This window comes from Myxocyprinus asiaticus, chromosome 26 (genome assembly GCF_019703515.2).
Source record: "Myxocyprinus asiaticus isolate MX2 ecotype Aquarium Trade chromosome 26, UBuf_Myxa_2, whole genome shotgun sequence".
NCBI classification, from domain to species: domain Eukaryota; kingdom Metazoa; phylum Chordata; class Actinopteri; order Cypriniformes; family Catostomidae; genus Myxocyprinus; species Myxocyprinus asiaticus.
The window spans coordinates 18,571,029-18,595,716 of record NC_059369.1 but is presented as its reverse complement, the minus strand read 5'-3'; the positions used below and the strand labels follow the sequence as shown (position 1 = coordinate 18,595,716).

General features: G+C 37.0%; 1 protein-coding gene across 1 annotated transcript; it reads right to left on the bottom strand.

The window, feature by feature from the left end:
- Positions 1–2,128: 2,128 nt before the first annotated feature.
- Positions 2,129–17,190, bottom strand: LOC127417386 (monocarboxylate transporter 13-like). The gene is made up of 5 exons (XM_051657394.1): positions 17,070–17,190; positions 11,519–11,789; positions 10,306–10,449; positions 8,716–9,549; positions 2,129–5,726 (listed from the first exon to the last, which is right to left on the bottom strand). The coding sequence occupies exons 1-5, from the start codon at positions 17,070–17,072 to the stop codon at positions 5,524–5,526; spliced, it is 1,455 nt and encodes a 484-aa protein (XP_051513354.1). The 5' UTR covers positions 17,073–17,190; the 3' UTR covers positions 2,129–5,523.
- Positions 17,191–24,688: the final 7,498 nt, after the last annotated feature.

The window sequence follows — 24,688 nt, the reverse complement described above, 5'->3', positions numbered from 1 at the left end:
AAAAACAAGTTTGTATCACAAAAGAAATATCTGGACACTTAAGACACATGTATGAATGTAAAAATGTATGAATGTTATTGCATTAAACCAAATTGCATTCATTTTAAAGAAAGAAGGCACCAGCACAGATATCAAAAAAACTATTTCACAAACAAACAAACAAGCAAATAAATAAATGTCAGGTTTAAAAAGGATAAAACAACAGAAGTACTGTTCTGAAAATTAAGACAAAATGTATTTGGACACTTTCTGGTTGTCAAAGATATCCATAGTTTGATGTGATGAATTACACCCATGGTTACTCTGCTAGGACACCTGTGTGAAGTTGAGGTGAACTGACTTCATATATCCACTAAAGTGATCACAAACATGGTAAGTGAAGCAAAGGTTTTTGTTTGAAGATGCAACTTGTTTATGTTTTGCATGTGTAACGGTAGCCAGCAGGTCGGTAGCTGTGCAGTGTGTAAACCTCCCTCCCCTGGCCTTAAGAGGTGCACTAGCGACTGATGCTAGAAGCTGTAGCCTTTAGCCTCCTCGTTAGCATGCCCGCCTCCCATGCCGGAGATGCCGGTTTGAGTCGCATTCAGAGTGGGTCAAGCAGGACCGGTAACAGTGGTGCCGTGACCCGGATGGGAGTAAGGATTAGGGGGTGAGTGTAACGGTAACCAGCTGGAAGGTAGCTGTGCAGTGTGTAAACTTCACTCCCCTTCCCTCAAGAGGTGCACTAGCAACTGACGCTAGAGGCTGTAGCTTTTAGCCTCCTTGTTAGCATGCCCGCCTCCTATGCCGGAGACGCTGGTTCGAATTCCGCTCGGAGCGGGTCAAGTAGGACCAGTTACACATGTAATCCAATGGGATTCATATATTTTAAGTGTGTCTTAAGTGTCCAAATTCTTATTAGGACCACTGTCCACATATTGGAGTTAATATACTTATCAGTTTATTGCTATCTCCACCAGTAAATACTTTATCTGTGAACAAAATTTATTATAGCAAGACTTAACATGTAGCTAAGTTTACATTTTCTGGGCTTCATCTAGCAATATTAAAGTTTGAAATTATTGGATTTTGTATTAAATTACATTCTAATCTAGTTATTTTGGTGGTTTGCAAAATAGGGAAAGAGTTTCATTAATTTGTGTGCAGCTGGGGAATGTGGTGTAGAAGTGTAATTTCATTACAATCTCATTTTGTATACAGAAGGGGAACAGTGAATCCCTTTTGGTGCAGTAGTGTCCAGGGCAGTCTGAGTTTCCCTGTCACAATGGAAATTTTATGTTTGCTGTGTCTATACTTTGTATGGGCTTATTGTCATTTCTTAATTTTTGTAAGGTTGGTCACAGTATTAATCATGTATTCTGCTACTTGCAAGATTTCCAATTTGCTCTGTTTTGTTGTAATTTTCTAATTGTCCAATTGTTATTTTTACTTTTGTGTTTTAATATTAGATTCAGTCTAATACAGTTTGTATCCTGGGCTCCACTATATTGAATTACACCCAGTGCAAGGTTACAGATAAAGCATTTTGACTGGCCTTTTCTGTGGGTATTACCTAAACTGGTGTACTTCATTGAGGTCAAAGTTAAGAGGCCTGAGAGAATGGGTGGGGGAGATATGGGCAGGCAAACAGATCCGGGATCCTTTGGAGTTATTCCAGTTTACTCAATCAACTGTTTCCAATAACAGACTTCAAAGGAGTCGTCACCCCAACTGTGTTTAAAAGAATGGATGGGTCTCAGGTCACAGGAAAACAGCATGTGTCCCATTTTCTTTCATTACAGCACGATTCAAGTCAAGTCAAGTGTGAAAAAAATATTGTTTGATAAGTTTCTGCTTGGAATGAAACTTTGTGCACTTGCACCTCATTGAGTAACAAAAAATGTGAAGAGAGTAAAAAGAAACTTATGATATTATTTTGTGTATATTAGAATAGAAAACTTTTACTTATTTTAAATAGGTCACATCTTATTGAAACTAAACTGCAATATATATATATATATATATATATATATATATATATATATATATATATATATATATATATATATTATTATTATTATTATTATTATTATTTTTTAATGTCATGTCAGTGAGACTCTCTGTGCAAATAAAGTCTTGGCATGCCAGGTATGATAAATAATGTTTATTTTTCCACCAAAAATTTTTACTATAAAACAAAAATGTCTGAAAATCAACCAAATCTTGTGCTTTTTCTACAAGCAGTGTCCAAAAAATGAAAATGCTGGCTGTGGAGGCTTTATACAGAGGTAGGATGAAATAAGGTGCTTTTCAAACTGTTCTGAGACCAGTTTCCTTAAAAGTTCCACTGATTAGGCAGCAAGTTAGCTGCATAAGTTTTCGGATGCAGCCTATGTGTAGCACCTGCCACTCTGCATAGCTTTTTGCACAATTCCAATGTAAAAACAACGGCCTGAAGTTTATATTTCACAGTCTCTGATCATTTCAGTTTAATCAAAGAAGTTTGAGAAGCACATTTCAGCACAGATTGTTTTGTGAACCCAGATGTCTTGGCTATTCAAAGAGGCTATTGTGGACCTTATTCACACTAGCGCCATCTTTGACAATGAGGCTGTGAGGGATGCACTTACTATCTCTTCAATGGCACGAACGGTATAAAGCTGTAAAAAGCTCCTAGTTCACATCTGATTTTTCACAACTCATGTTGTCTGGAGTTCTTTGTATACTGAATGTTCTTGGACAGATATTTTATCAATGTTTTGTCTGCAAAACAATCCAAAAACATTTTAAACTGCAAAACAGCCCATTGAAGAAACAGTAAGTCTATCCCTCACAGCTTTGTTGCCATTCCCATTAAAAATCCAAGATGGCGCTAGCGTGAATAAGGTCTATTGAAGGATGGAGCAATTAAAAACAATAACTGAGCCGTCATCAAATGTGTAGCTTGTTTCTCAGATTGCAGCTTGTGAAATAGTTTTAGTATAGTTCTAATGAGTCTGAGAGAGGGCTCAAATTAAACAAAAAAAATTAAAATACTAAATTATTACTGTTTTTGGCACAAACAACATTATTAATATTAAAAGTGGACCTTATGAAATAAAAAGCAAAAAAGCACCTTCCATGACCTCTTTATGTCATTTAATAATCATAATTTAAAACTACAATTAAAGGCTGACCTAAATGCAATGCAAAAAATACCCAAAACCAGATCACTTGTGTTAGACAACACTTAAATAGTCTTACAACCTCTTATCCTGGTATTTCATAACTCAGTTGACAGAGAACCTGTAATAGGTGTTTAACTAAACATAGTGTCTGTGACAGCAGAGGGCGTGAAAAGTTTATGTGGGAATGAATGGTATTCAAAAGACATTAAAAAGGAGCCCTTTTAATTGTGGTTCTGTGGGCCGGAAATGAGGGGCATACAGTTTAAGGCTTTGATTTCATTTCTCACATCTGTTGCCTGGTTGCCTTTTTGATTATACTAGATGTGCATGTCTATTCTGAAAAAGAAAACATAAGAATGTATACTTATAACAAGAAAAAGTGTGACACTGAGATTTAGTATACGTATATTACATTGTATGTGTGTGTGTCTGTGTGTATGTGTGTGTGTGTGTGTGTGTGTGTGTGTTTGTGTGTTTAAACATATGTGCTCAATTGTGCGTGTGAACAGACTTAAACAGGTTAAGCATATGTTCATTTGTATGCAGTTGGTGACTCCAAGGTTACAAAGAAGCTCTCCTAGTCTAGCATAATATTTGTCTACTCAGATTGGGAAGTAACAAGTGTACTTATTTCTGTTATTTCAAATGATGAAAGTCACTGTTCTATGAAAGATATACACAGACCAGCATGCATAAAACACATCAAAGTGCAGATGGTGGGAATAGATATTGCCTCCAGTGAAGAGTGCATCAGAAGTATGCTTTGATATCCTGTAAAGATGATATAGCTTTGAATAGCTACAGTATAAACAGGAAAAATCTGGTCATGTCTAAGTACTGTCTAATAGTATCATGTGGTTTTCTTCAAAGGAGGATTCGCCCATGTTTTTAATATCTATGTCTTTAAACTGAAGAAAGATCTAAAGAAACACATTTGCCCTATTGATTTATAGATGACATTAAACGGTTACATTGGTAGAGTTAAATTTCTGTGCCACCGTCGTCACAAATTGAAATTGTAAAAATTATGACAGGTTCCCGAATAGTCCCCCCGACTACAGTAATTTAGACAAATAGAAATTCCCACCCCAAAATCACAGCACTGGTTGAGCCAATTGTTGCTGTGCCGGGCTGGTTGGGATGCTCAAATAAACAGAGCAATCTTTTGAAAGCAGAAATATTATACATTTTCAGGGAAATCAACCTGCACATGGTTATAGCTGGCATATTAAAGGAATATTCCAGGTTCAATACAAGTCAATCAGCTTGCACAAGCATTTGTGTCATAATGTTGTGTACCACAAAAATTATGTAAAATCTTTCAAAAATTACAAGCATCACATGTCTGCTTTTAAGCAACTCACTGTAACCAATATTTTTGACTTTTTTTTTTTTTTTTAAGAAAAGGAGGGACAAGTTGTGGTAATCAACACTACGACACAAATTCTTGTTTTGAACCCAGAATATTTCTTTAAGATGAGAGAGGAAAAAATAATTTTAACATTCACAATTTAGCTTTAAGGTTTTGTATTGACTTTTGACTAAATACATCCAGTACATTTTGATGTATAGTTTGATTTCCTGTTGCATGCGTTTTATCTACAAAATCATAACAGTTTTGCTGTACAGTTTGTTCTCCATCCTGCATTTGCATTTTATCACCACTAGAGGGGGATCATTGAGAATGTTTTCTGAAACTAGTATTTTTTTTACCTCAAGACCTGCTTACACAAAATCCATGTTTCAAATACAAATTTGATTCTATGGATCTTTATACAAACAAACTAAAAGACACTGTTGAATCCATGTAGCTTCATACTGTTGCTATATAAAAAAAGGAATATCACTAGATAGTGTACTTTACTGCATATGTTCATCTTTGGCAGTAGCTAAACCCTTAGTCAGCATTCAGTCCATTAAGACACTGCCCATTTTTTCAGACTCACTGGAGCAAAATGTCTGATGAAATATGACTGCACTGCAATGGCATTATTATAGTGTACGGCCGAGAAGACTTCCCAGAATCCAAAGGCTTCATTTAGGTGAGAATGATCAATTAACTCAGTGTCACATAGAGTTTAGGGTAAATTAATATGATTCATGTCACTGGCATGAGGCCATGCTGTCAATTTACACCTATTGCGTTTGATAGTCATCTCTAATTAGAATCTCATCTTACATGACAGCATGTTTTGTGGGAGTTGCATGAATCAAATTTGTCCACAGCAGAGAAGCTTGTATATAGTGGGTAAGTACATTTTGACAAACTTACTTTAACGTGACATTGCAAAATACATGTAGTAGCTACTCGAGTGCACCCACAAATATACAGTGCCTACCAATTCTCTTGCTTTGAACTTTTTCTGAAATCGGAATTTCAGTTTTTCAGATCCTCGCTTCCTTTTCCATTTTCCAGATCCTCGCTTCCTTTTCCGTTTTCCGAGGGGATGTCTTTTCCCTTTTGCTTTCCTTTCTTGTTCATCTGGTGCAACAAAAGCAGAAAGAGGGCGGAGACTATGAGAGCCACGCCTGCCATCAGGAACCCAGCGCCATAGTCATTCATTTTGTCAATGAAAAATCCTGTAGAAACAAGAGAAGCAAACATTTAATTACTGTCAGTCTCTGTTAAACTAAGTTTACATTTTAGTCACATATTCTGTGCATTAATTAAAAAAAGGCAGAGGATATTTGCGATAGATGCTACTTACATGAGTAAATAGCAACCAAAAGCATCTTCTTTGCAATAAGTGCAAATCATGCTAGATGCTGTTTGCACCCCTAATTAAATACTAACACACAGTTTAGGGGCATCAATACAGTGTGTTTATTGTGTTTATTTAGAGTCCCACAGACACCCTACACTAACTCCTAAACCTAACCCTAACCTTCCCTTACAACAATGAACCATGATTTTACTACAGTAACCATAGTATCACCATGGTATTTTGTAGTAAAATCATAGTAATCACAAAGTTAAAACATGGTTACTATATTAACACCATATTAATGAAGTAACACCATGGTTATTTATTATTATAAGTAGTATTTAAGGAAATATTAAGAGTGGAGACAGGAAACAGGATGGAGAAAACTGGGACAAAAGTAAGAATCAAACCCAGGTCATCCGTACGAGAAAAACACACCCACAGCGTCTTAGGGTTGTTCACAAAGAATAGTGCCTTACTAACCCCCAGTGAGCAAGCCAAAGGCAACAGTTGCAAGGAAAACACTTCAGATTAAGGCTTATCCATTTTTAAGAGGAGAAAATGCTTATCTTTTGTTTTTTATTTCAATGGCTATGCATCCCATTTTTTTTGTCAAATTAGGCAGATGTCAACATGGGCAGGTTACATGACACTAAAAACTATTAGTTTGCAATTAGAACAACAAGAATTGCATTGTCTCAAGAAGATGCAAAATGCGGCATCACAATGTTAGTGCGTTGTTATGTGGTTGCTAAATTGTTCTGGATGGTTGTTCAGCATAATAGTAACACTTGCATTAGGAAGCACCACTTGCTTACATCTTTTTGGGCACCATCCCACCTCACTTTTTCTGCCCAGCTAGCTTTCAGAATGCACTTTTTTTCTGGACATTTATTTTAAATGATCAATCAATTAAAGTACCAAGGTTTAGAGCCCCTACGAAGTCAGTGATGCCAAGATTATTTGAGTCATCTTTTAAAATGCCACAGTAAAAGAGTTTGGGATTTTCCAACCTGATTAAAACTCACTCAAGAAACTGCTGTGCTGTCAAGACATCAGAACTAATTTACGGTGTAATTACATAGACGGTTATGGAGCCCTGCAGACTACACTCTTAACCTGTGGTGCCCAAAATAAGGGCTTCCCTCTCCTCCCAAACTTCAATCTACGCTCTATTTAATTAAATAAAAAACCCATGAGATTCATTTTAAGTACATTACTCTTTCAGACTACAGATACTGACACGGTTTTGGTAGCTGATGTCCCTAAAATGGGGTAAGGACTCTTCCAACTTAGAAATTAGCACTGGGCAAAATGTCACCATTTCCACATTACAAAATCGCCTTTTTGAAGTAGCCCTATCAGAGCTTATTAGGTGGCAAACAATTACTGCTATTATATGCATTGTTGTGGTCAGCATTTCTGTTTGTTGATTCATTAGGCACTTCTGTGGCACTCCACTGATGTATTGTCACGATACAATTTATGACGTGTTCTCTGCACTGTGTTAGTGGAGAACAGCGGGCAATGAATTACAGCCAATGAAACATGGTTTAAATTTGGCCTGGGCAACCCAAGCATGGCCCGCTATAAAAAAAAGATGAAGAAAAACAATTTATGCGGTGACCAATAATGAATGAAATTTACCCAATAGCCAAGTGCGAACTATGATGCATTTCCATGATGGGCAATGGTTTATGGGACGATAACATATTATTATTGTGAACTGAGTCTTATGAAACATTAATGAGAAACCTTTTAAGGCCAAAGAAATATGATGAGGGAAAGGTATGCTTTACAGTGACTTAGAACTTTTCCATATCTGGACAATATATTGGAACATAGAGTTTGTGACTGCTTGATGTCTAACTAAAGAGTATAGAGTAAACCATTTGTATATTGAATTTGGATAGTAAACATCTTATAAAGCTCTATGAGTTTTAAAAATAAGAAAAATATCAATAATAAATAATCTCGGCCATTATTTACTCACCCTGCATTTAAATCCAAACTCGAATACTGTTATTATATCAATGGATCACAAAGGTAGAATTTTTGAAGAATATTCACCAAAACAGGCCAAAAACACCATAACTTAATGCAAGACATGAGTCATATGGAGTACAATTACAATATGTTTTTTTTTTTTTTAGATCTTGAAATATGTGGACACCAGTGTTGTGTAATCTTATTACAAAGTAATACTTTAATTTAAATACTTTTAAATGTAAAAGTTGTGCAATGCTTATATTTTAAATTCTAGTAATTAGATTATAGTCACTGACTTTCAGTTAAGTTAATGATATGTAAATATGTTATTTGGGTTAACATTTGAAAAATAATTTATGTAAAATTTTAAACATGAATTATGTTCATATGTACTGTACATCTTTGTGTTTCTGTGACAGCCGAAGGGCATACGCCCCCTTATGAGTCATTGTAAGGTGAAACATGTGGTGATGTGTGTATGGCTTGTGTGCAACAATGAACGAGGAAATATAGACATTATTTTGAATTTGTTGAGCAAAATAACAAAAAAATTTCTGTGAAAACTGTTTTAGAAAGCAACTTAAAAGTAATTAGTAATGTGATAACTTTTTTATAAAGCAATCAATGAAGTATTCTGATCACAGTTATATAGAAGTCACAGGTAATTTGTTGTGGATTACTTTTTTAATCACTGATGGTCACTTTGAACTATCATTGTATGGAAAAGGAAATATCTCTTTTTGATTTGGAATGACATGATGGTGAGTAAATTATGACAAAATTTAGATTTTTGGGTGAACTATTCCATCAGAAAGTTCCAGAAGGTTCTTTGAAGGTTTCCAAAATTGCACATTTTCAGCATGTAAACATCCCACCTGCCAAAGGTGGTCCAAGAAGGCCACCACTGCTGCGGATGAGCATGAAGAAACCCAGAGCACTCCCCAGCCTCTCTACCCCCACCACTTCCGAGAGCACTGTGATGTGAATGGCCACGGTCGCTCCGAAAACCAGTCCATAACCAGCACTGAACAATGCCAGCTGGGTGAAGGTGGTTGCTAGTGGGCAGAGCAGCAGAACAATGCCCAGCAAGATCACCGTGATGATCAACTGATGGATTGTCTCCAACAGCCTCAGGTTAGCCACCCACCCGAAGACCAACCGGCCCAACAGGTCCAGTACCGCAGAAATGGACAAGAGAGCTGCTGCCTGATACTCCTCAACTCCAAGGCTGCGGGCGTAAGGTACCAGGAACAGTGATGGCGCGAAGAAGCCAAGAGCAGCGAAGACACCAAACATTGAGTAAACCATGAAACGAAAATTAGCGATAAGCGTGTAGTCCACGTAACGTATGATTTTGGTTTTCAGCAGCTCAAAGTTTTGTTTTGAGTCTTGCCTGTTTGTGTGAGTCTGGGACAGCATCTCCAACTCTAGATTTGTCTCCTCTATGGTAAGTTCTTTAGAAGGAACGTGTCTGTCAAGTGGCCTCAATAGAGCTCCACACAAGCACAGATTGAGCTGCAGAGCTCCAAGGATCAGCATTGCTCCCCTCCAGGAATATTGGTCGACCATGAACTGGAAGGATGGGGTCAGGATGAAGGTAAGGATACATTCTCCTGTGCTGGCCAGAGCGTTGGCTACAGGCCGTCGCTTTTCAAAGTACCATCCCAGCATGGTGACAGTAGGGGTCCAGGTAAGGGCATAGCCAAATCCTGCAGAGGATAAAGCAAAAATGACATTGAGCAATCAGTGCAGATGGATAATCACTGAGTAAGCATTTATTCCTCTGACTGGTCATTAATTTTCCAAGGGTAAAACATTGTATAAATTCTGCTGGCTAAATGGACATCAGCATTGCAAGGTTATACAGTATGTATTATAAATACTGTATCTAGTACCTCTCTCTGGCCTGATATGACCTCACTTTATAAGGCCTTGTTGATAGGTGCTGTATACAGTATCATTGTTATTATTGAAATTGACCTACTCAGTGCTACTCAGTAATGAGTGCAGTGCAGTTCCAACATTAAACAGTCATCATGCCATTGCCCCAGTGCCCAACTTCAAGTCTTTTTAAGTGTTTATTTTATTTTCTTTATCACATAAATAAAAATAAAGTAACATAAAATGAAATAAAAATGTAGAAATTAACACATTAAATAAAAGTATATATCAAAAATAATGGTAATAATAACACTATTAATTCTTTGATAATTGTTTCTTTTTCATTCATTCATTCTTTCTTTCTTTCTTTCTTTCTTTTCAAATGCTTTTCCTCCTGCAGAGTTGTGAATGTGAGAGCTTTATGAATATGAAATCCCATACACCTGCTATAAATGGCTAATGACCTTTTCTGAGTCAACAGTGTTAGTACTGACGCATGATTGTACTGCATGTGTGTATGTCTGTGTGCAAGAGCGAGAGCAAGTGAGGACAACCATATGCTCCATTGCTGGTGGTGCTCTTACCTGTAAGGAACCCCACAGTGATGTACAGCTGTAGCAGATCCTGGGAATATGACCCCGCCACCATCCCTATGCTGCTCAGCAGACCCCCCGCCATTACCACGGGCCGGTGACCGAAGTATGCACTCAGTGCAGAGCCAAAAGGGGCTGCATCACAGACAGACAGGAAGTGCACACTCATTACATACTGTACTGCCAGGAGCCAAGTGCTCTATCAGCACTTGTATTAAATAGAGGAGTTTATTACAATGAAACATATTTCTAGTCTCTTGCTCTGTTAGATTTATTGTAGTCTCACATTGTTTAAAGGTCTGATGGTGCCAGTGGGTGTACTGTTATGCAAAGAGCCGAGGAAACTATTTTATTTCATTTAGAAGCGTGACTTCAACAAATATCAAACGATTACAATGCACTGTGTTGGCAGATCATCAGGCAAAGTTGAAATCAAGTGTGGCAAAAACTTGATATTTGCAAACAAATACAATCAGTTTGTGTATGTCTGAGGTTCAGACATTTTAAGGTTTATGAGAGTAGGAGTTGAGCGCGCCCACTGGTGTGCTTAAACTAGATCTCAATTAACCCACTAGGGTAGGCTGTTGTAAAGTACAATTGGTTTAGCCAGTTTTACCACTGTCTGGAGCACTACAGGTCAACTGCCGTCATAGCAAAGCAACAGACTGAAGGGAGTCTTGCTGAGCAAGCTAGTTAAAGTTGAGGTGTTTATAGCCAGATAATTGAATAATAACACATCTGATTTAATGGAACAGACAAATGAAGGCAACTTAATTGTGTTTTTGAGTATTGAGGTTTGTTACCGCAAAAGCACATGTTAGGTATGCTCAGTGGGGGCCCACTTGTAACGCTTTGGCCAAGCTTTCATGGCGACATTTGCATACTGTTCTGGCCTTACACTTGTCCGAACCTGACCCAACGCAATACAATGTCAAGTGCTAAAAGCTATCTATTCCATGATAATCTAAGTCTTTGTCCAAATCATTTACGACTGATGAGCAATGACCATTTTTTTGTTTGCTTGGGTTCTATTTCTGTTGCGTTGTGTCGGTAGCTCTGCCCACAGTGAAATATCTTCACCACAACTATATTAAACATCAACTATGATTTGATTGGCTGTAATTGTGTTTCATTGTGGTGCACTTTAGCTTTCCGCATGGACAAAAAAATTACCTGTCGTTGGAAAAGACAAACTGACTCATACCTCCAAAATGTACAGTTGCCACAGAAATGGATGTGATCCATGAGATTGCTGTTGCCGTGGTAGCAAAATAATGGTGGATTTCTACGAAGAACACACCAAAGGACTTGATGATGCCAAATGTCAACCCAAAGACAAGGAAGGTAGAAAGCACAATGAACCAGCCATAGCCTCCATCAGGGGGACTTGTTGTCAGGACTATTCGTCTTTTTTCTTGCAGTTCCATTTGAAGATCAGAAGGGAAGTTAGTATTCAAAGCATCATCTGCATCTATCTAAAATAAGAGATATAGTATATATGTAACTATTTATAATGGAAATACATACATTGGGGTCCAAAATTCTGAGACCAATTCAAAAACTAATTTATACCTGGAAACAAAATAAACCTTGAGAGTTTTAGGATTTTAAAAGGTTTTAAACAAAGAAACATTATGACAAAAAAATAAAATTAAAATAAATAAAGATTCTGTACTATTTCTAAGTCACTAATCAAATTTGTAACAATTTCAGCATGTTAACTCATTTTTATAAAAGGTCAGATTTTCTTTCTCCCATTGAAGCAAACAAGATGGTCTTTGGAACATTCTCAAATCATGCTGGGACAACACGGAGCATCAGGTTTTTCTCTTCACAAAAAGTTCACAAAGTTCAGTGCCAGCTCAAGTACATGCAGTCATTAAAGGGGTCATGACATGAGGAATAAAATTTTCCTTGATATTTTGACATATGAGAAGTCATGGTACTTTAAAATCATACTGTAAATTTTAGAACTCAAGGCTTTCCCTCCAGTCCAAAAAGAGGATTGTTTCCACCCTGCAATAAAAGACTTGATATTGTCTACATTGTGATGTCACAGTGTGGTGTCATTTGCATACTTCCCGCCTCAACAACATACGTAATCGTTGTGGCCAGTAAGTTAACAGTGAAAGAAAGCAGCTGGGATACTGCAAATAGCCTTCTGAAGGACCCCAACTTTAGGAATTAGTGGCTAATTCAATCAAAGTTCCTGAACGCATTATTTTGGGAATAAATGTTTGGATTCTTTGGATTCATGAATGATTTCTTCTGAGAACCAAGGATTCAGGCTTTGCAAAGAAACTTGTATTGAAAGATGTAGCAGTGGCAATAATATTGGACATGACAATAATGTTGGAAAGTAACAAGTGTAATTCTAATGTTTCATCTGCCTGTGTTTGTTTGATACGTAAAGAATTGTATAGTCAGCCGTTTTTATTGCAAAATAAACCATCGTGACTCCAAAGCAGAACAAATCGTGCTTATTACACGATTACTTACCAAAGAAATACATCATTCCTCATGAAATATTGATTTGAGATTAAATTATTTAAATATGGCAGAACGCGGAGAGCAACGAAAACACTGGTGAAGTATGTGGTAGTAAGGCTGTCTGCTTTCTCATCTGTCTTGTTATAGCCATAATGTCCCACATTTTGGACAAAATGAACACATCAGAATGCCCCGATAGCACACATACATCCCCCAGAAAATCTATTTGATGTGTGTGTTTACATCTGGAAAGAGTATTTTTTGCTTTGTTTGCTCATCTACAATATGTCTATAAGACATACACTATATTGCCAAAAGTATTTGCTCATCTGCCTTTAGACGCATATGAACTTAAGTGACATCCCATTCTTAATCCACAGGGTTTAATATGACGTCAGCCCACACTTTGCAGCTATAACAGCTTCAACTCTTCTGGGAAGGCTTTCCACAAGGTTTAGGAGTGTGTTTATGGGAATTTTTGACCATTCTTCCAGAAGTGCATTTGTGAGGTCAGACACTGATGTTGGACGAGAAGGCCTGGCTCGCAGTCTTCGCTCTAATTCATCCCAAAGGTGCTCTATCGAGTTGAGGTCAGGACTCTGTGCAGGCCAGTCAAGTTCTTCCACACCAAACTCGCTCATCCATGTCTTTATGGACCTTGCTTTGTGCACTGGTGCGCAGTCATGTTGGAACAGGAAGGGGCCATCCCCAAACTGTTCCCACAAATTTGGGAGCATGGAATTGTCCAAAATCTCTTGGTATGCTGAAGCATTCAGAGTTCCTTTCACTGGAACTAAGGGGCCAAGCCCAGCTCCTGAAAAACAACCCCACACCATAATCCCCCCTCCACCAAACTTCACAGTTGGCACAATGCAGTCAGACAAGTACCGTTCTCCTGGCAACCGCCAAACCCAGACTCATCCATCAGATTGCCAGATGGAGAAGTGTGATTAGTCACTCCAGAGAACGCGTCTCCACTGCTCTAGAGTCCAGTGGCGGCGTGCTTTACACCACTGCATCCGACGCTTTGCATTGCACTTGGTGATGTATGGCTTGGATGCAGCTGCTCGGCCATGGAAACCCATTCCATGAAGCTCTCTACGCACTGTTCTTGAGCTAATCTGAAGGCCACATGAACTTTGGAGGTCTGTAGCGAAAGTTGGCGACCTCTGCGCACTATGCGCCTCAGCATCCGCTGACCCCGCTCTGTCATTTTACGTGGCCTGTCATTGCTGTCATTCCCAATCGCTTCCACTTTGTTATAAAACCACTGACAGTTGACTGTGGAATATTTAGTAGCGAGGAAATTTCATGACTGGACTTGTTGCACAGGTGGCATCCTATCACAGTACCACGCTGGAATTCACTGAGCTCCTGAGAGCGGCCCATTCTTTCACAAATGTTTGTAGAAGCAGTCTGCATGCCTAGGTGCTTCATTTTATACACCTGTGGCCATGGAAGTGATTGGAACACCTGAATTCAATTATTTGGATGGGTGAGCGAATACTTTTGGCAATATAGTGTATGTCAATAAGTATGATTAGGAATGTCAATAAGACATTTAGCAGATGTCTTTGAGATTTTTATGATTTAGAATGTTGAAAATCTAATCTTTTTAAGATGTGTAGCAGATGCTAATTAAATTGTGATGCTTTCCAGATGAAAAGATCTAAAACAGACATCTTGGAGATGTACTGTGCTATCTGGGCCCATTTTCCAGTATTTAAGTGGGAATCCCCGGTTCGACCGTCCCTTTTAACACACTCCCTAGAGCTGGAAACACTTTTTAACCCCCCACATTCAAAGCTTGTGTTTGCCTGTTATTGCTGTTTAAATAGCTTTATTTTATCACCAAATGTATAAGTATTGGTGAAAAACAGTGTGACAATTTTGTTCAGTTTTCAATTGTTATTTCAGTCGAACAACTGTTGTAGTTTGATTGTGTGCTTAACAAAAACTGGGACATATACTGTAGCTATCAATGATTGCCTAGACTGAGTGCGTTTAGGGGATTTCATAAATCGCTTGCAAGTTTAAATTTTTTCATTTTTGGAAAATACAGTTCCACACTTTTCATGGCGGAAGGGCATTTGATTTTCAATGATGTCAGCCAATCATAACAATGGGTGTGTTTTAAAGGTGAAGTACACAGAAAACCGAGTGTTTTAAACAGAGGGCCAAAGACAGGGTAGAAAAAGGTCATGTAATACTTCATTATGACTGTTTTTTGTGCAAAAAACTTTACTAACATTATAAGCGAACCTCAAGGTAGAGAATAAAATAAAAAAGTGCATGTCATGACCCCTTTAAAGCAAAAAGAGGGACATACCTTATTCCAAAATTCAACTACATTTTTCAATTAAACTTTACACTCAAATTGTTATTCTAATTTTTAATGGGAAAATGTTTTATTTAAATAGAAAAATTCTAAATAAAAAGCATTTTCACTAGTAATCTGAGACCTTTGGACCCCAATGAAATTAAAATATCCCCATATATTCATTTTATTTTAATATTCAGATGTCTCACATAGTCTATATAAAGTCTGTAAGGGGGTAAAGAAGTGCAATTTAACAAAAACAAATGCAGACACAGCCTAGTCAGCACTGATGTTCTGTTTGTGCAGTAACATATGTGGTGAAAGTGATAGTTGATCAATTATTATCTCTTGAGTTTCCAACAGATCTTGAATTATTAACTACTTCATCCTTGCATAATCACATAATGCACAACATTGACCTCATGCTGTGTGCATATGTGCTTTTTCTGGGGGGATTATTGTGTAACCAAGAACACTTCAAATCGTATACCAGGGAGCAACTGTAATTTTGACAGCTAACATTGGTGACCTAATGGTTCCAGCAGAATAGCCATCCATCCATTCATCCATCCATCCATCTGACCTTATTCACAGTAGCACCATTGAAATTGAGGCTGTGAGGGATAGACTTACATTTAGTGTCATAGCAAGCAATTCTGGCCCCCCTGACTGTATGTTACTCCGGGCCCCTTATATATATATATATATATATATAGAAAAATATATATAAAGAAAATACATTTTAAAATTTGTTTTGCCCCCCCCCCCAGAATCGTTACCACCTTTTACCCCATTAGCTATGGCCCTGCTTGCAGTGTCTTAAATGGCATTCAGTGTATAAAGCTGTATAAAGCTCCTAGATCACGTCTAATTCTCCACACCTCATGTTTTCCGGACTTTTTTGTCAATTACAGTTTATTTCATTTTTTTAGAAAGATGTGTTTTTCGTCAGTGGAACGATCCAAAACACTTTAAACAATAGTAGTGAAGAGACTGGAAGTCTATCCCTCACAGCCATATTTTCATTCCAGACTGTGAATAAGGTCCATTACCTAGGTATATTTCAAATCACTCACATACCAAGTTACCTGTATGGTATTAACTATATCATTCATATAATGAACAAAGAAACAAGTAAACATTTATGGACACACAGTGCACATTTTTCAGTTGGCAGACTCCCAGAACCCATACAAAGAAAGAAAGAATCTCATCTGAAGAAATGCTTCTTTCATTCATTTTTTGCTGCCAAAAGTGATTGATAACGGTCACCCTCTCAGTACCGTTCTGCAGTGTTTGAAATGTCAATGCTGAAGCAGTCAGTTGAACTTACATTTGGAATATATTTATACAGGTTTCTTCCATTACCAGCATGGAGGTGCTTCTTAGAGTCCCATTCCAGTCACCAACTGTCATGTTTGACTATTCTGTATTATAGCCCATATTTATGTATGTAGAGGTGTGAAGAGTTACTTGCACGTCAACTTGAAGGACAGTGGATATCAGTTAAGACAGGTAAACACATGATGACCTAAACACCACCCCTCATGCGTGATATGTTATAACCTACAGAACTACTAAAAAAACAACAACAAAACAAACAGCTGCACTTATATACTGTACAGTACATAATATACTGTAGCAAAAACTATTATGTGAAATACCTGTCACCTAGCTACTGTGAATGTCACTGTAAAGCACCCACAGAGGCCAACTATGCACTTAATGAATGCTTAATAAAATAATGTTCTAATTGTTTCCCTAATTTTTGTATTATGTAGCAACCATTTTATTATGACAATAAAGCACTGGTGACCTTGCAATATTGTAAATATAATCACAACAAACAGGATTACAGGTCAGGGTCTAGCAATGCCCCTTAGCGACAACTTTATCCACAATATAGTACTGCCTCTCATATTTTATTGCTTAAATAACATCTTACCATTCATGATGTCTGGAGGGACTCCTCATTAATGTAGAGCATCCACTGTGGAATGAGACAAGATGTCTTTTGCTACACTGGGGCTGCATTCCCATTTCAAACATATTACAACTTCTGACAGGCTCATCCTCTATGACACTGCATATCCATGCTTCACACAGATACAAAGGTCAATTCAGGGAAAAAGTAGGAAGTGGGAGGTAACTTGCTTGGCAGTACGCTACTTTATATGAGAGGGAGAGATTAGAGAAAAGAGGAGAATTGAAAAATAAAGTAACAGTTAAAGAAGCTGATGAGAACCAATGCATTTAAATGAAATATACATTGAATAATGTTGTCTGTCACAAGATTGTGTATGGGTAAATCTCATGAAAACATGTCCAGGTCACATTTTACCCCCAAATAAAATTATAATGATGACATATTTTTATTTATTATTTTGCATAAATTGCACAACGGCACTGCCTGAGCCTCGCATTTGTTGAGGTCCCCATGAAGGGACTTAGTCCTGTTTTGTGAATATACTATTGTAGAGAGTAATGAAATTTTAAAATTCTAAAAGTTTTTGTTCCAACCCAAAATATTTTATATGACTGTATCAACCTAACTGAAATGTTAGCCACACTAAGTTTAAGAGTCAGATCACATAGTTCTAGCCTCTTAAAGGGAGAGTTCACCCACAAATGAAAATTCTCTCATCATTTACTCATCCTCATGCCATCCCAGATGTGTATGACTTTCTTTCTTCTGCAGAACACGAATAAAGATTTTTAGAAGAATTTCTTATCTCTGTAGATCTATATAATGCAAGTGAATGGGTGCCAAAATGTTGATGCTCCAAAAAGCGCATGCAGTCAGCTTAAAAGTAATCAATACGATGTTTTAATCCATATCTTCAGAAGTGATATGATAGGTGTGAGTGAGAAACAGATCAATACATTTGTCCTTTTTTGCTAGAATTCTTCTTCCTGCCCAGTAAGGGGTGGTATGCACGAAGAATGTGAATCACCAAAAACACAAGAAGAAGAATGTGTTCTGATAAAATTCTGAACTTTGTTTCACAATTCCATACTGACAAACAAGTTCAAAAGCTTTTTTTTAAAAAAAAAAAAGAAAAAAAAAAAGCGAGAGGTCATTTTAGCAAGGTGCTAACCTGTAAATTTGGATTTTAATGATGAAACTATCGACACTCTATTTCAACTAAAAATTGAGGCACAAACATCACTTCTTTGCCCACAGAATCAAAACACCTCTGTAATAGCCTGAATCTCATCTTGCAGTCACTGCTCTGAGTCCATTGATTAGTGGAGGTCATTTAAGTTTCACTCTCTGATGTTTGAGGGAGCAAAAACCTGAAAGAGTTTTGAAAAACAAAATAAAAGGAAGTAAAAATTAAACAAGCTCTGGGGTCCATAAAAAAAAAAAAAAAACTTAGTTTTAAAACAGATTTACTGTGAGATGTACTGCACTAATATAGATATACTGTATTTCTGGAGTGGCAGCTCTGGTGCACATATTGGCAAGAATGAGAGGTCAGTCATTATGACTGCATAACAATGTAATTAGGTGCCACTCCAGTTATTGATTTCTATTAATGCTCTGAAATGGATTTACAGTAGATTACTGAAAAGAATACATGTAGTGTCATAGTGAGTCTGAATACAAAAATGAGCCTGAATACTACTTATCCCACACAGATCACATTATATTGGTCTGTCTCCCTTTACTTTACAATGCTTTTATCTTTCAGTGCTAAACCTGATTTCTGCATGGACGGTCTAAAAACACATGCAGACATTTCCAATGTATAGTTATTGAAAGAGACCCATGATCAGTGCAACAGTGGACTCAAATGCAAATAAAGAATCTGGATTATAAACTCTTGCACTCCTTCTTTCCAACTATTTTCTCCTGGGTGAGTAATAAAGATTAGTGGAAAAACCCTAATCATCAACGTTCCCTGAAAATGTATATCGTAGGACATGGTTTTCTTACAAAACTGAGCTTAAAAACATTCAGTAATATCTGACATTGCATTATGACATAATATCTGAGAAGTGTTCACTTCCTTGACATAAAGATCCATTTCTTTGAGTTAAAGAACAGGCTGACAGTGGGCCCAGACAGAGATGTATTTCTTGAGGGTAGAGGCAGAATGATTAATATGACTAGAGAAACTGATCCTTTCAGCCAAACAGCACTGAAGGGTTAAGATAACACGTTATAGTCACGTGATAAGCTGTAAAGCTGAATGTTGCGTATCATGAAAGACTTATAGGCTGGAGGTTCTCTTACTAATTGCTATGGGTCTTTGGTCCAATCATGGATGCAATCCTTAGTATGAGCCAATTAAAAGGACTTTGATAACCAACCAACTGCAACAGACAACCCTCAGCCAATTGAGCCCACAATCAGGAGACAAAGAACATGGCTCACACAAGAACAGTTCCCTGCATGTTTTAAAACATGTCTATAAGAGTGCACATTGCATGCTTGTGAGGAGGCCAACCGTGGGATTTTATATATTCAAGGCATGGACCTTGAAACATCTTATTAAAGGAATATTCCGGGTTCAATACAAGTACAGCTCAATCGACAGCATTTGTGGCATACAAAATGGATACAAAAAATAACTTCGACTCTGCCTTCCTTTTCTCAAAAAAAAAAAAAAAAAAAAAAAGGTGAATGAGGCAACTTTTTGGAAGCTTTAAAGGTAGAAATGTGAAGCACATAATTTTATAAAAGCACTTACATTAATTCTTCTGTTAAAACTTGTGTATTATTTGAGGTGTAATGGTCATCTTACAGTTTACAGTATTATAACTTTACAGAGAAAAGTTTAGCAAGTGATTTTATCACTAAAATAATGTTAACAATAACACATATTATTTGCGTCTTGTGGCTATACTTTTGAAACAGTGAGCATTTTATTTTATTTTATTAATTTATTGAACAAAACACACAAATTAACAAGACATAGCAGCTTATACAAAGAGACCAATGACACACACACATATATATATATATATATATATATATATATATATATATATATATATATATATATATATATATACGTACACACACATATAAGAAAAAATAAATATATATAGATGTATAGATTTAGTAGTGTATACAGGTACAGTGATAAGTTTAAGCAATAGGTTAATTTAGTGTGATATAATAGTAATCACTATTATTAATTACATTCTTTGGTGATGTGGAGAGAGAAAAAGATATAGATATAAACTCACTGAATGACAGATAGATATCAAGACAATTTGAAACAATCATATTAATAATAATAATAGTTGTAGCAGGAGTAGAAATAACAATAATAATAATAATAACAATAACAATAATAGTAGTAGTAATAGCAGTAGTAGTAGTAGCTGTAGTAATAATAATAATAACAATAATAATAATAACAATAATAGTAGTAGTAGTAGCAGTAGCAGTAGTAGTAGTAGTAGTAATAATAATAATATCATCTCAGCTTTATGAGATTTTAGACCAGTCAATAAAATGATTGCAGATATACAAAACTCTCTAGGTCTGTGAGCCGCTCCACCACCGCCGGCGAGCACAACCAACAGACCCCCCCCCGACACAGACACCAACCCCACCTCCGATCCACCTGGCCCCACCTCCCCGCCACCGGCAATCCCAACACCTGTACCAGTGGTTAAGCCTCTGTGCTCCGCTGTATCTTCCTCCACAAAGGATACTGGAGTACCATGACAGGCACCTCCAAACCAAGCTCACCTGGTCTGGTTGTGATCTGACAGATAACCAAAAATCATTGTTTGATTGCCATTTTTAGATTGTAATCTGTGGCTGGAACCGTGGTGTGCACCAGTTAGCTCCCCAGCCAGAGACACCACATCCAACCCAGATAGCACTCCGACATTGTCACGTTAAATGAGAGAAGGGACTGCCGGCAGAGGGAGGGGCCAGGCAAACCAAAAACCGAACCGGTAATGCCCATGCCGACAAGAAATGCCAATTACACCTACCGACAACACTAGAACAGCCACAAGACCCAGACAGTTTATAAAGTATATAAATTATAAATGTTTATATATAATGTTTTTGGAATTGGATTTTATAAGGGAGGGGAGAGAGAAGGAGGACAAATTGTTCTGTAATAATATAAATATCAATACTACCACCACTACCACCACCATTAACAATAACAATAATAGCACTAACAATAACAATTATATGCAAAATGTACATATATAGAAAAGAAATGGTGAGCATTTTAATGTTTACAGATTGGCCCCATTCACTTCCATTTGGTAATCGACATTATGCCATAAATGCTGTTGATTGAGCTTAACTTGTATTGAACCTGGAATGTTCATTTAAGTAAAAAAACAAAAAACAAACACATAACCAATGCATTGACAGCAGCTTATTCTGATTTTAAGGCTATAAAAGTGGATATCAATAACTGCCTTTAGATTGATCTCGGATTGAATGATGTGGCACGCAAGGTGTTAAACAGATGAGACTTAGATTATACTGAGCCGTGGATAATTTTATAATGAGGACTATATGTTCAGGGTCCCTCTAATATTTTGGGGATATTTACATCATTAATTTCTCACCCCGATGTTCCAAACCGAATGGCTTTCTTTCTTCTGTGGAACACAAAATGACATGTTGGCATTCAACATAACATCTCCTTTTGTGTTCCACGAAACAAAGAAAGTCATAAATGTTTGCAGTAACATAATTTTGAGTAAATGATGGCTGAATTTAAATTTTTGGGTGAACTTTCCCTTTAAAATGTGCAGATTCACACTAAACTGGTATTACATGACAAAAGAATTAGAGATGTAGAAAGACTGCATGAGCATTATTCCTTAGAGTGGCTCCTATGACTCTAATAAACTGCATAGCTGAATAACATGTTGTAATGGTTAACTGTTTTTATTTTTTTGCATTGTCGTTGCTAGAAGGGCATCCTCCTCTGGCAGTCCTTACACTCCAGTGGCTTTCACCCAAAAAGCACAGGTGTCTCTGCACTTACCCAGATGGCTTTGCTGTTGATTACTGAACTAGGGTATCAGAGACGGCAGCCATCCAGGGTCTCTTTGGACCATAAAGAACTTCTAAATCACAATTCCACTGAAATTGCTCTGTTTGATTACTATCTCAGAAGGTTGTATTGTGTCTATGTGTATTCATCCAGAATTAAGACACAATTTGCAATTTTTCAAAAACACTTCTGTGACACAAATTAGTTGAACAATTTTTGAGACAAAAAAAATAAAATAATAATAATTATATATATATATATATATATATACCCCTCAAGAGAGGTGCGAGCTTATTATGAGATGAGGATCGAACATAGATGCGAGATGGCGGAGACTTAACTCCTGAGACGATGGAGGGATTTGTTTTCATTCAACTCCAGTGGGTGTCTAAACTACTTTAACTAACAGACACATATTCACACGTGTACAAGATCATCCAAGGGTCTTTTTCAATGTCATTGAATATTGCCATTTTCAAAAAATTTCAGTAGGAGTGCATGGAGTTTTGCTACAATGTTTCTGTAACTCAACTACTGAGCATGGCATTAGCAACAGCAAAGTTATTGACTCGATTCCCAGGGAACACATGAAATAGAAAAATATACCTTGAATGCACTGTAAATCACTTTAACCATTTGCCAAATGCATAAACACAGTATATGTGACCTGCTCCATCATTTTGAGTCACTTTAGCCCAGAAACACATTTTGAGTTCTATGCATTTGACTAGAGTAAAAAAAAGAAAGCCTCAGACTTCTAACAACATAATGATTATGTTTCTCCTAACCATTGCTTAGGTGTAATCATTTAAATGTGGGCTAAAACATTAAATGTGTTTCTAGGACAAAGTGATGCAAAATGATGGAGCAGGTCGCACATGTAAATGGTTTCATGTTTTTTTTTTAGAAACTGATCAAATTGAAGAGCAATCTGGTGTGTATGTGTTTAACTATTACCTTGATTCTACTGTCTCGTATTTATCAGAAAGGTGTGACTCCAAAGGTCCCCCAATGCTTTCGTTATGGCTATGTTTTGGTGTCCATGGTGACCATATTTGGTCCTCAAGAGGATTTGATTTCACAGCATCAAAAACATCCCTTCCCCCCCATGGTTTAACCACAGCTTAGAAATATACACTGTTGGAACCAAAATAGACTGTGTTATCATATATTATATGCAGTATAGGAAGAAAACAAAAAAACTACAGTTAAGATGTAGTCTTACCTGTAGGCATCAGTGAGCATCCTCTTGGTGTGTTGTAGCACTAAGCCTCTGGGCTGCTTTAATGATGTCAGAACTCCACAGATTAAACTGGGGGATAAGGTAAGGGTGGATCTTATGTATAAATGAGTCAGAAAATACAACAGTCAGGCTCCTGAGGGTTATTATGGTTGTGTACTCATAAAACAAAGTGATGTGAGAGTTTGTATTGGCTTTAGATTGCTTGCATGTCATCCGATTTAAGCAGTGTAGGTTGCAACTTTACATACAGACTTACCTGGTTATATTGTCGATGTACTCTCTTAAAAACTTCTACTATAGGCATTCTATAAGTTTCCATGATTTTAATGTGCTGTAAGTCATTTCAGTAATTGCTAACTTCTGACACTGAATTAGTCTGACCCATCCTTTCAGTTTTTAGTAATCTAGTCCTCCAAAGACATATCAGCCAACCTGATATCAGCAAACCTGACCATGCACAAAGACCGAAAGGCAGAAAAAGTTTCTGCTAAAAAGCTTTTTGGTTCTTTACAGAGCCTAGGGTCTGACTTCTCAAGGCATATATTTTAGTGATATCCATCAGGTAGCAGAAGCATTTTATACGTGATATTCCAAAAAAATCTTGATTACAGCACCTTTAATTTTTCTTGGAGAAAGTACGTTTTGAAGGTTTAAACATGAATTAAACATTACAGAACATAATGTTCGCCAAGGTAGGCTATACTGTATGAATTATGGAGGACAAAACATGCAAAAATAGATGTAAGGGTAAAACAGAAATCAGACAGACAGACAGACAGACAGACAGACAAACAGACAGATAGATAGATAGATTCAGATTAGTGGTCTAACATTATGTTTTTTAATTAATAATTGTTGCTTATTCTTAAAATAAAACATTTTGCCCCAAACAGTCCCTTATAATGTATCTACAGGGTAGCCAAAAAAAATAAATTGTCTTCCTTATTGTTTGCATGATTAAATTTGTTAAACCTTTATAGACAATTGTAAAATGGTTAAAATTATCCAGACATCATAAATTGGTCATATTAATCATTATAAAATGTGCCATCAAACCAGCGGTGTAGAGGTGTTTGGGTCTCGACTAGGTTGCCAAATGGGGCAGAACCGGCACTGAGTGAGATGGCAAGTAGAGAGCAGGGGCCCATTCTTTGTACAGTATGTTGCTTAATACATCTGAGATAATATGGTATTTTCCAAATCTTCCAGGGTTTGGGGGACCTAATTTCAATCCAGTTGGTCTGTTTTTTTTTTCTTCATTATTGTTGTTTGAAGACAAATGGGTTGGTCAAATTGGTGGCTTGATTGATTCTTGTGGCACATGGAGAT

Bases quoted from the DNA above. Each gene is read 5' to 3' on its own strand.
- LOC127417386 (XM_051657394.1), bottom strand. The intron at 10,450-11,518 runs GTATGAGTCAGT...TCTGTGATGCAG, and splicing joins GGCAACTGTACATTTTGGAG to CCCCTTTTGGCTCTGCACTG. The intron at 5,727-8,715 runs GTGGGATGTTTA...TTGTTTCTACAG, and splicing joins TCTTGGACCACCTTTGGCAG to GATTTTTCATTGACAAAATG.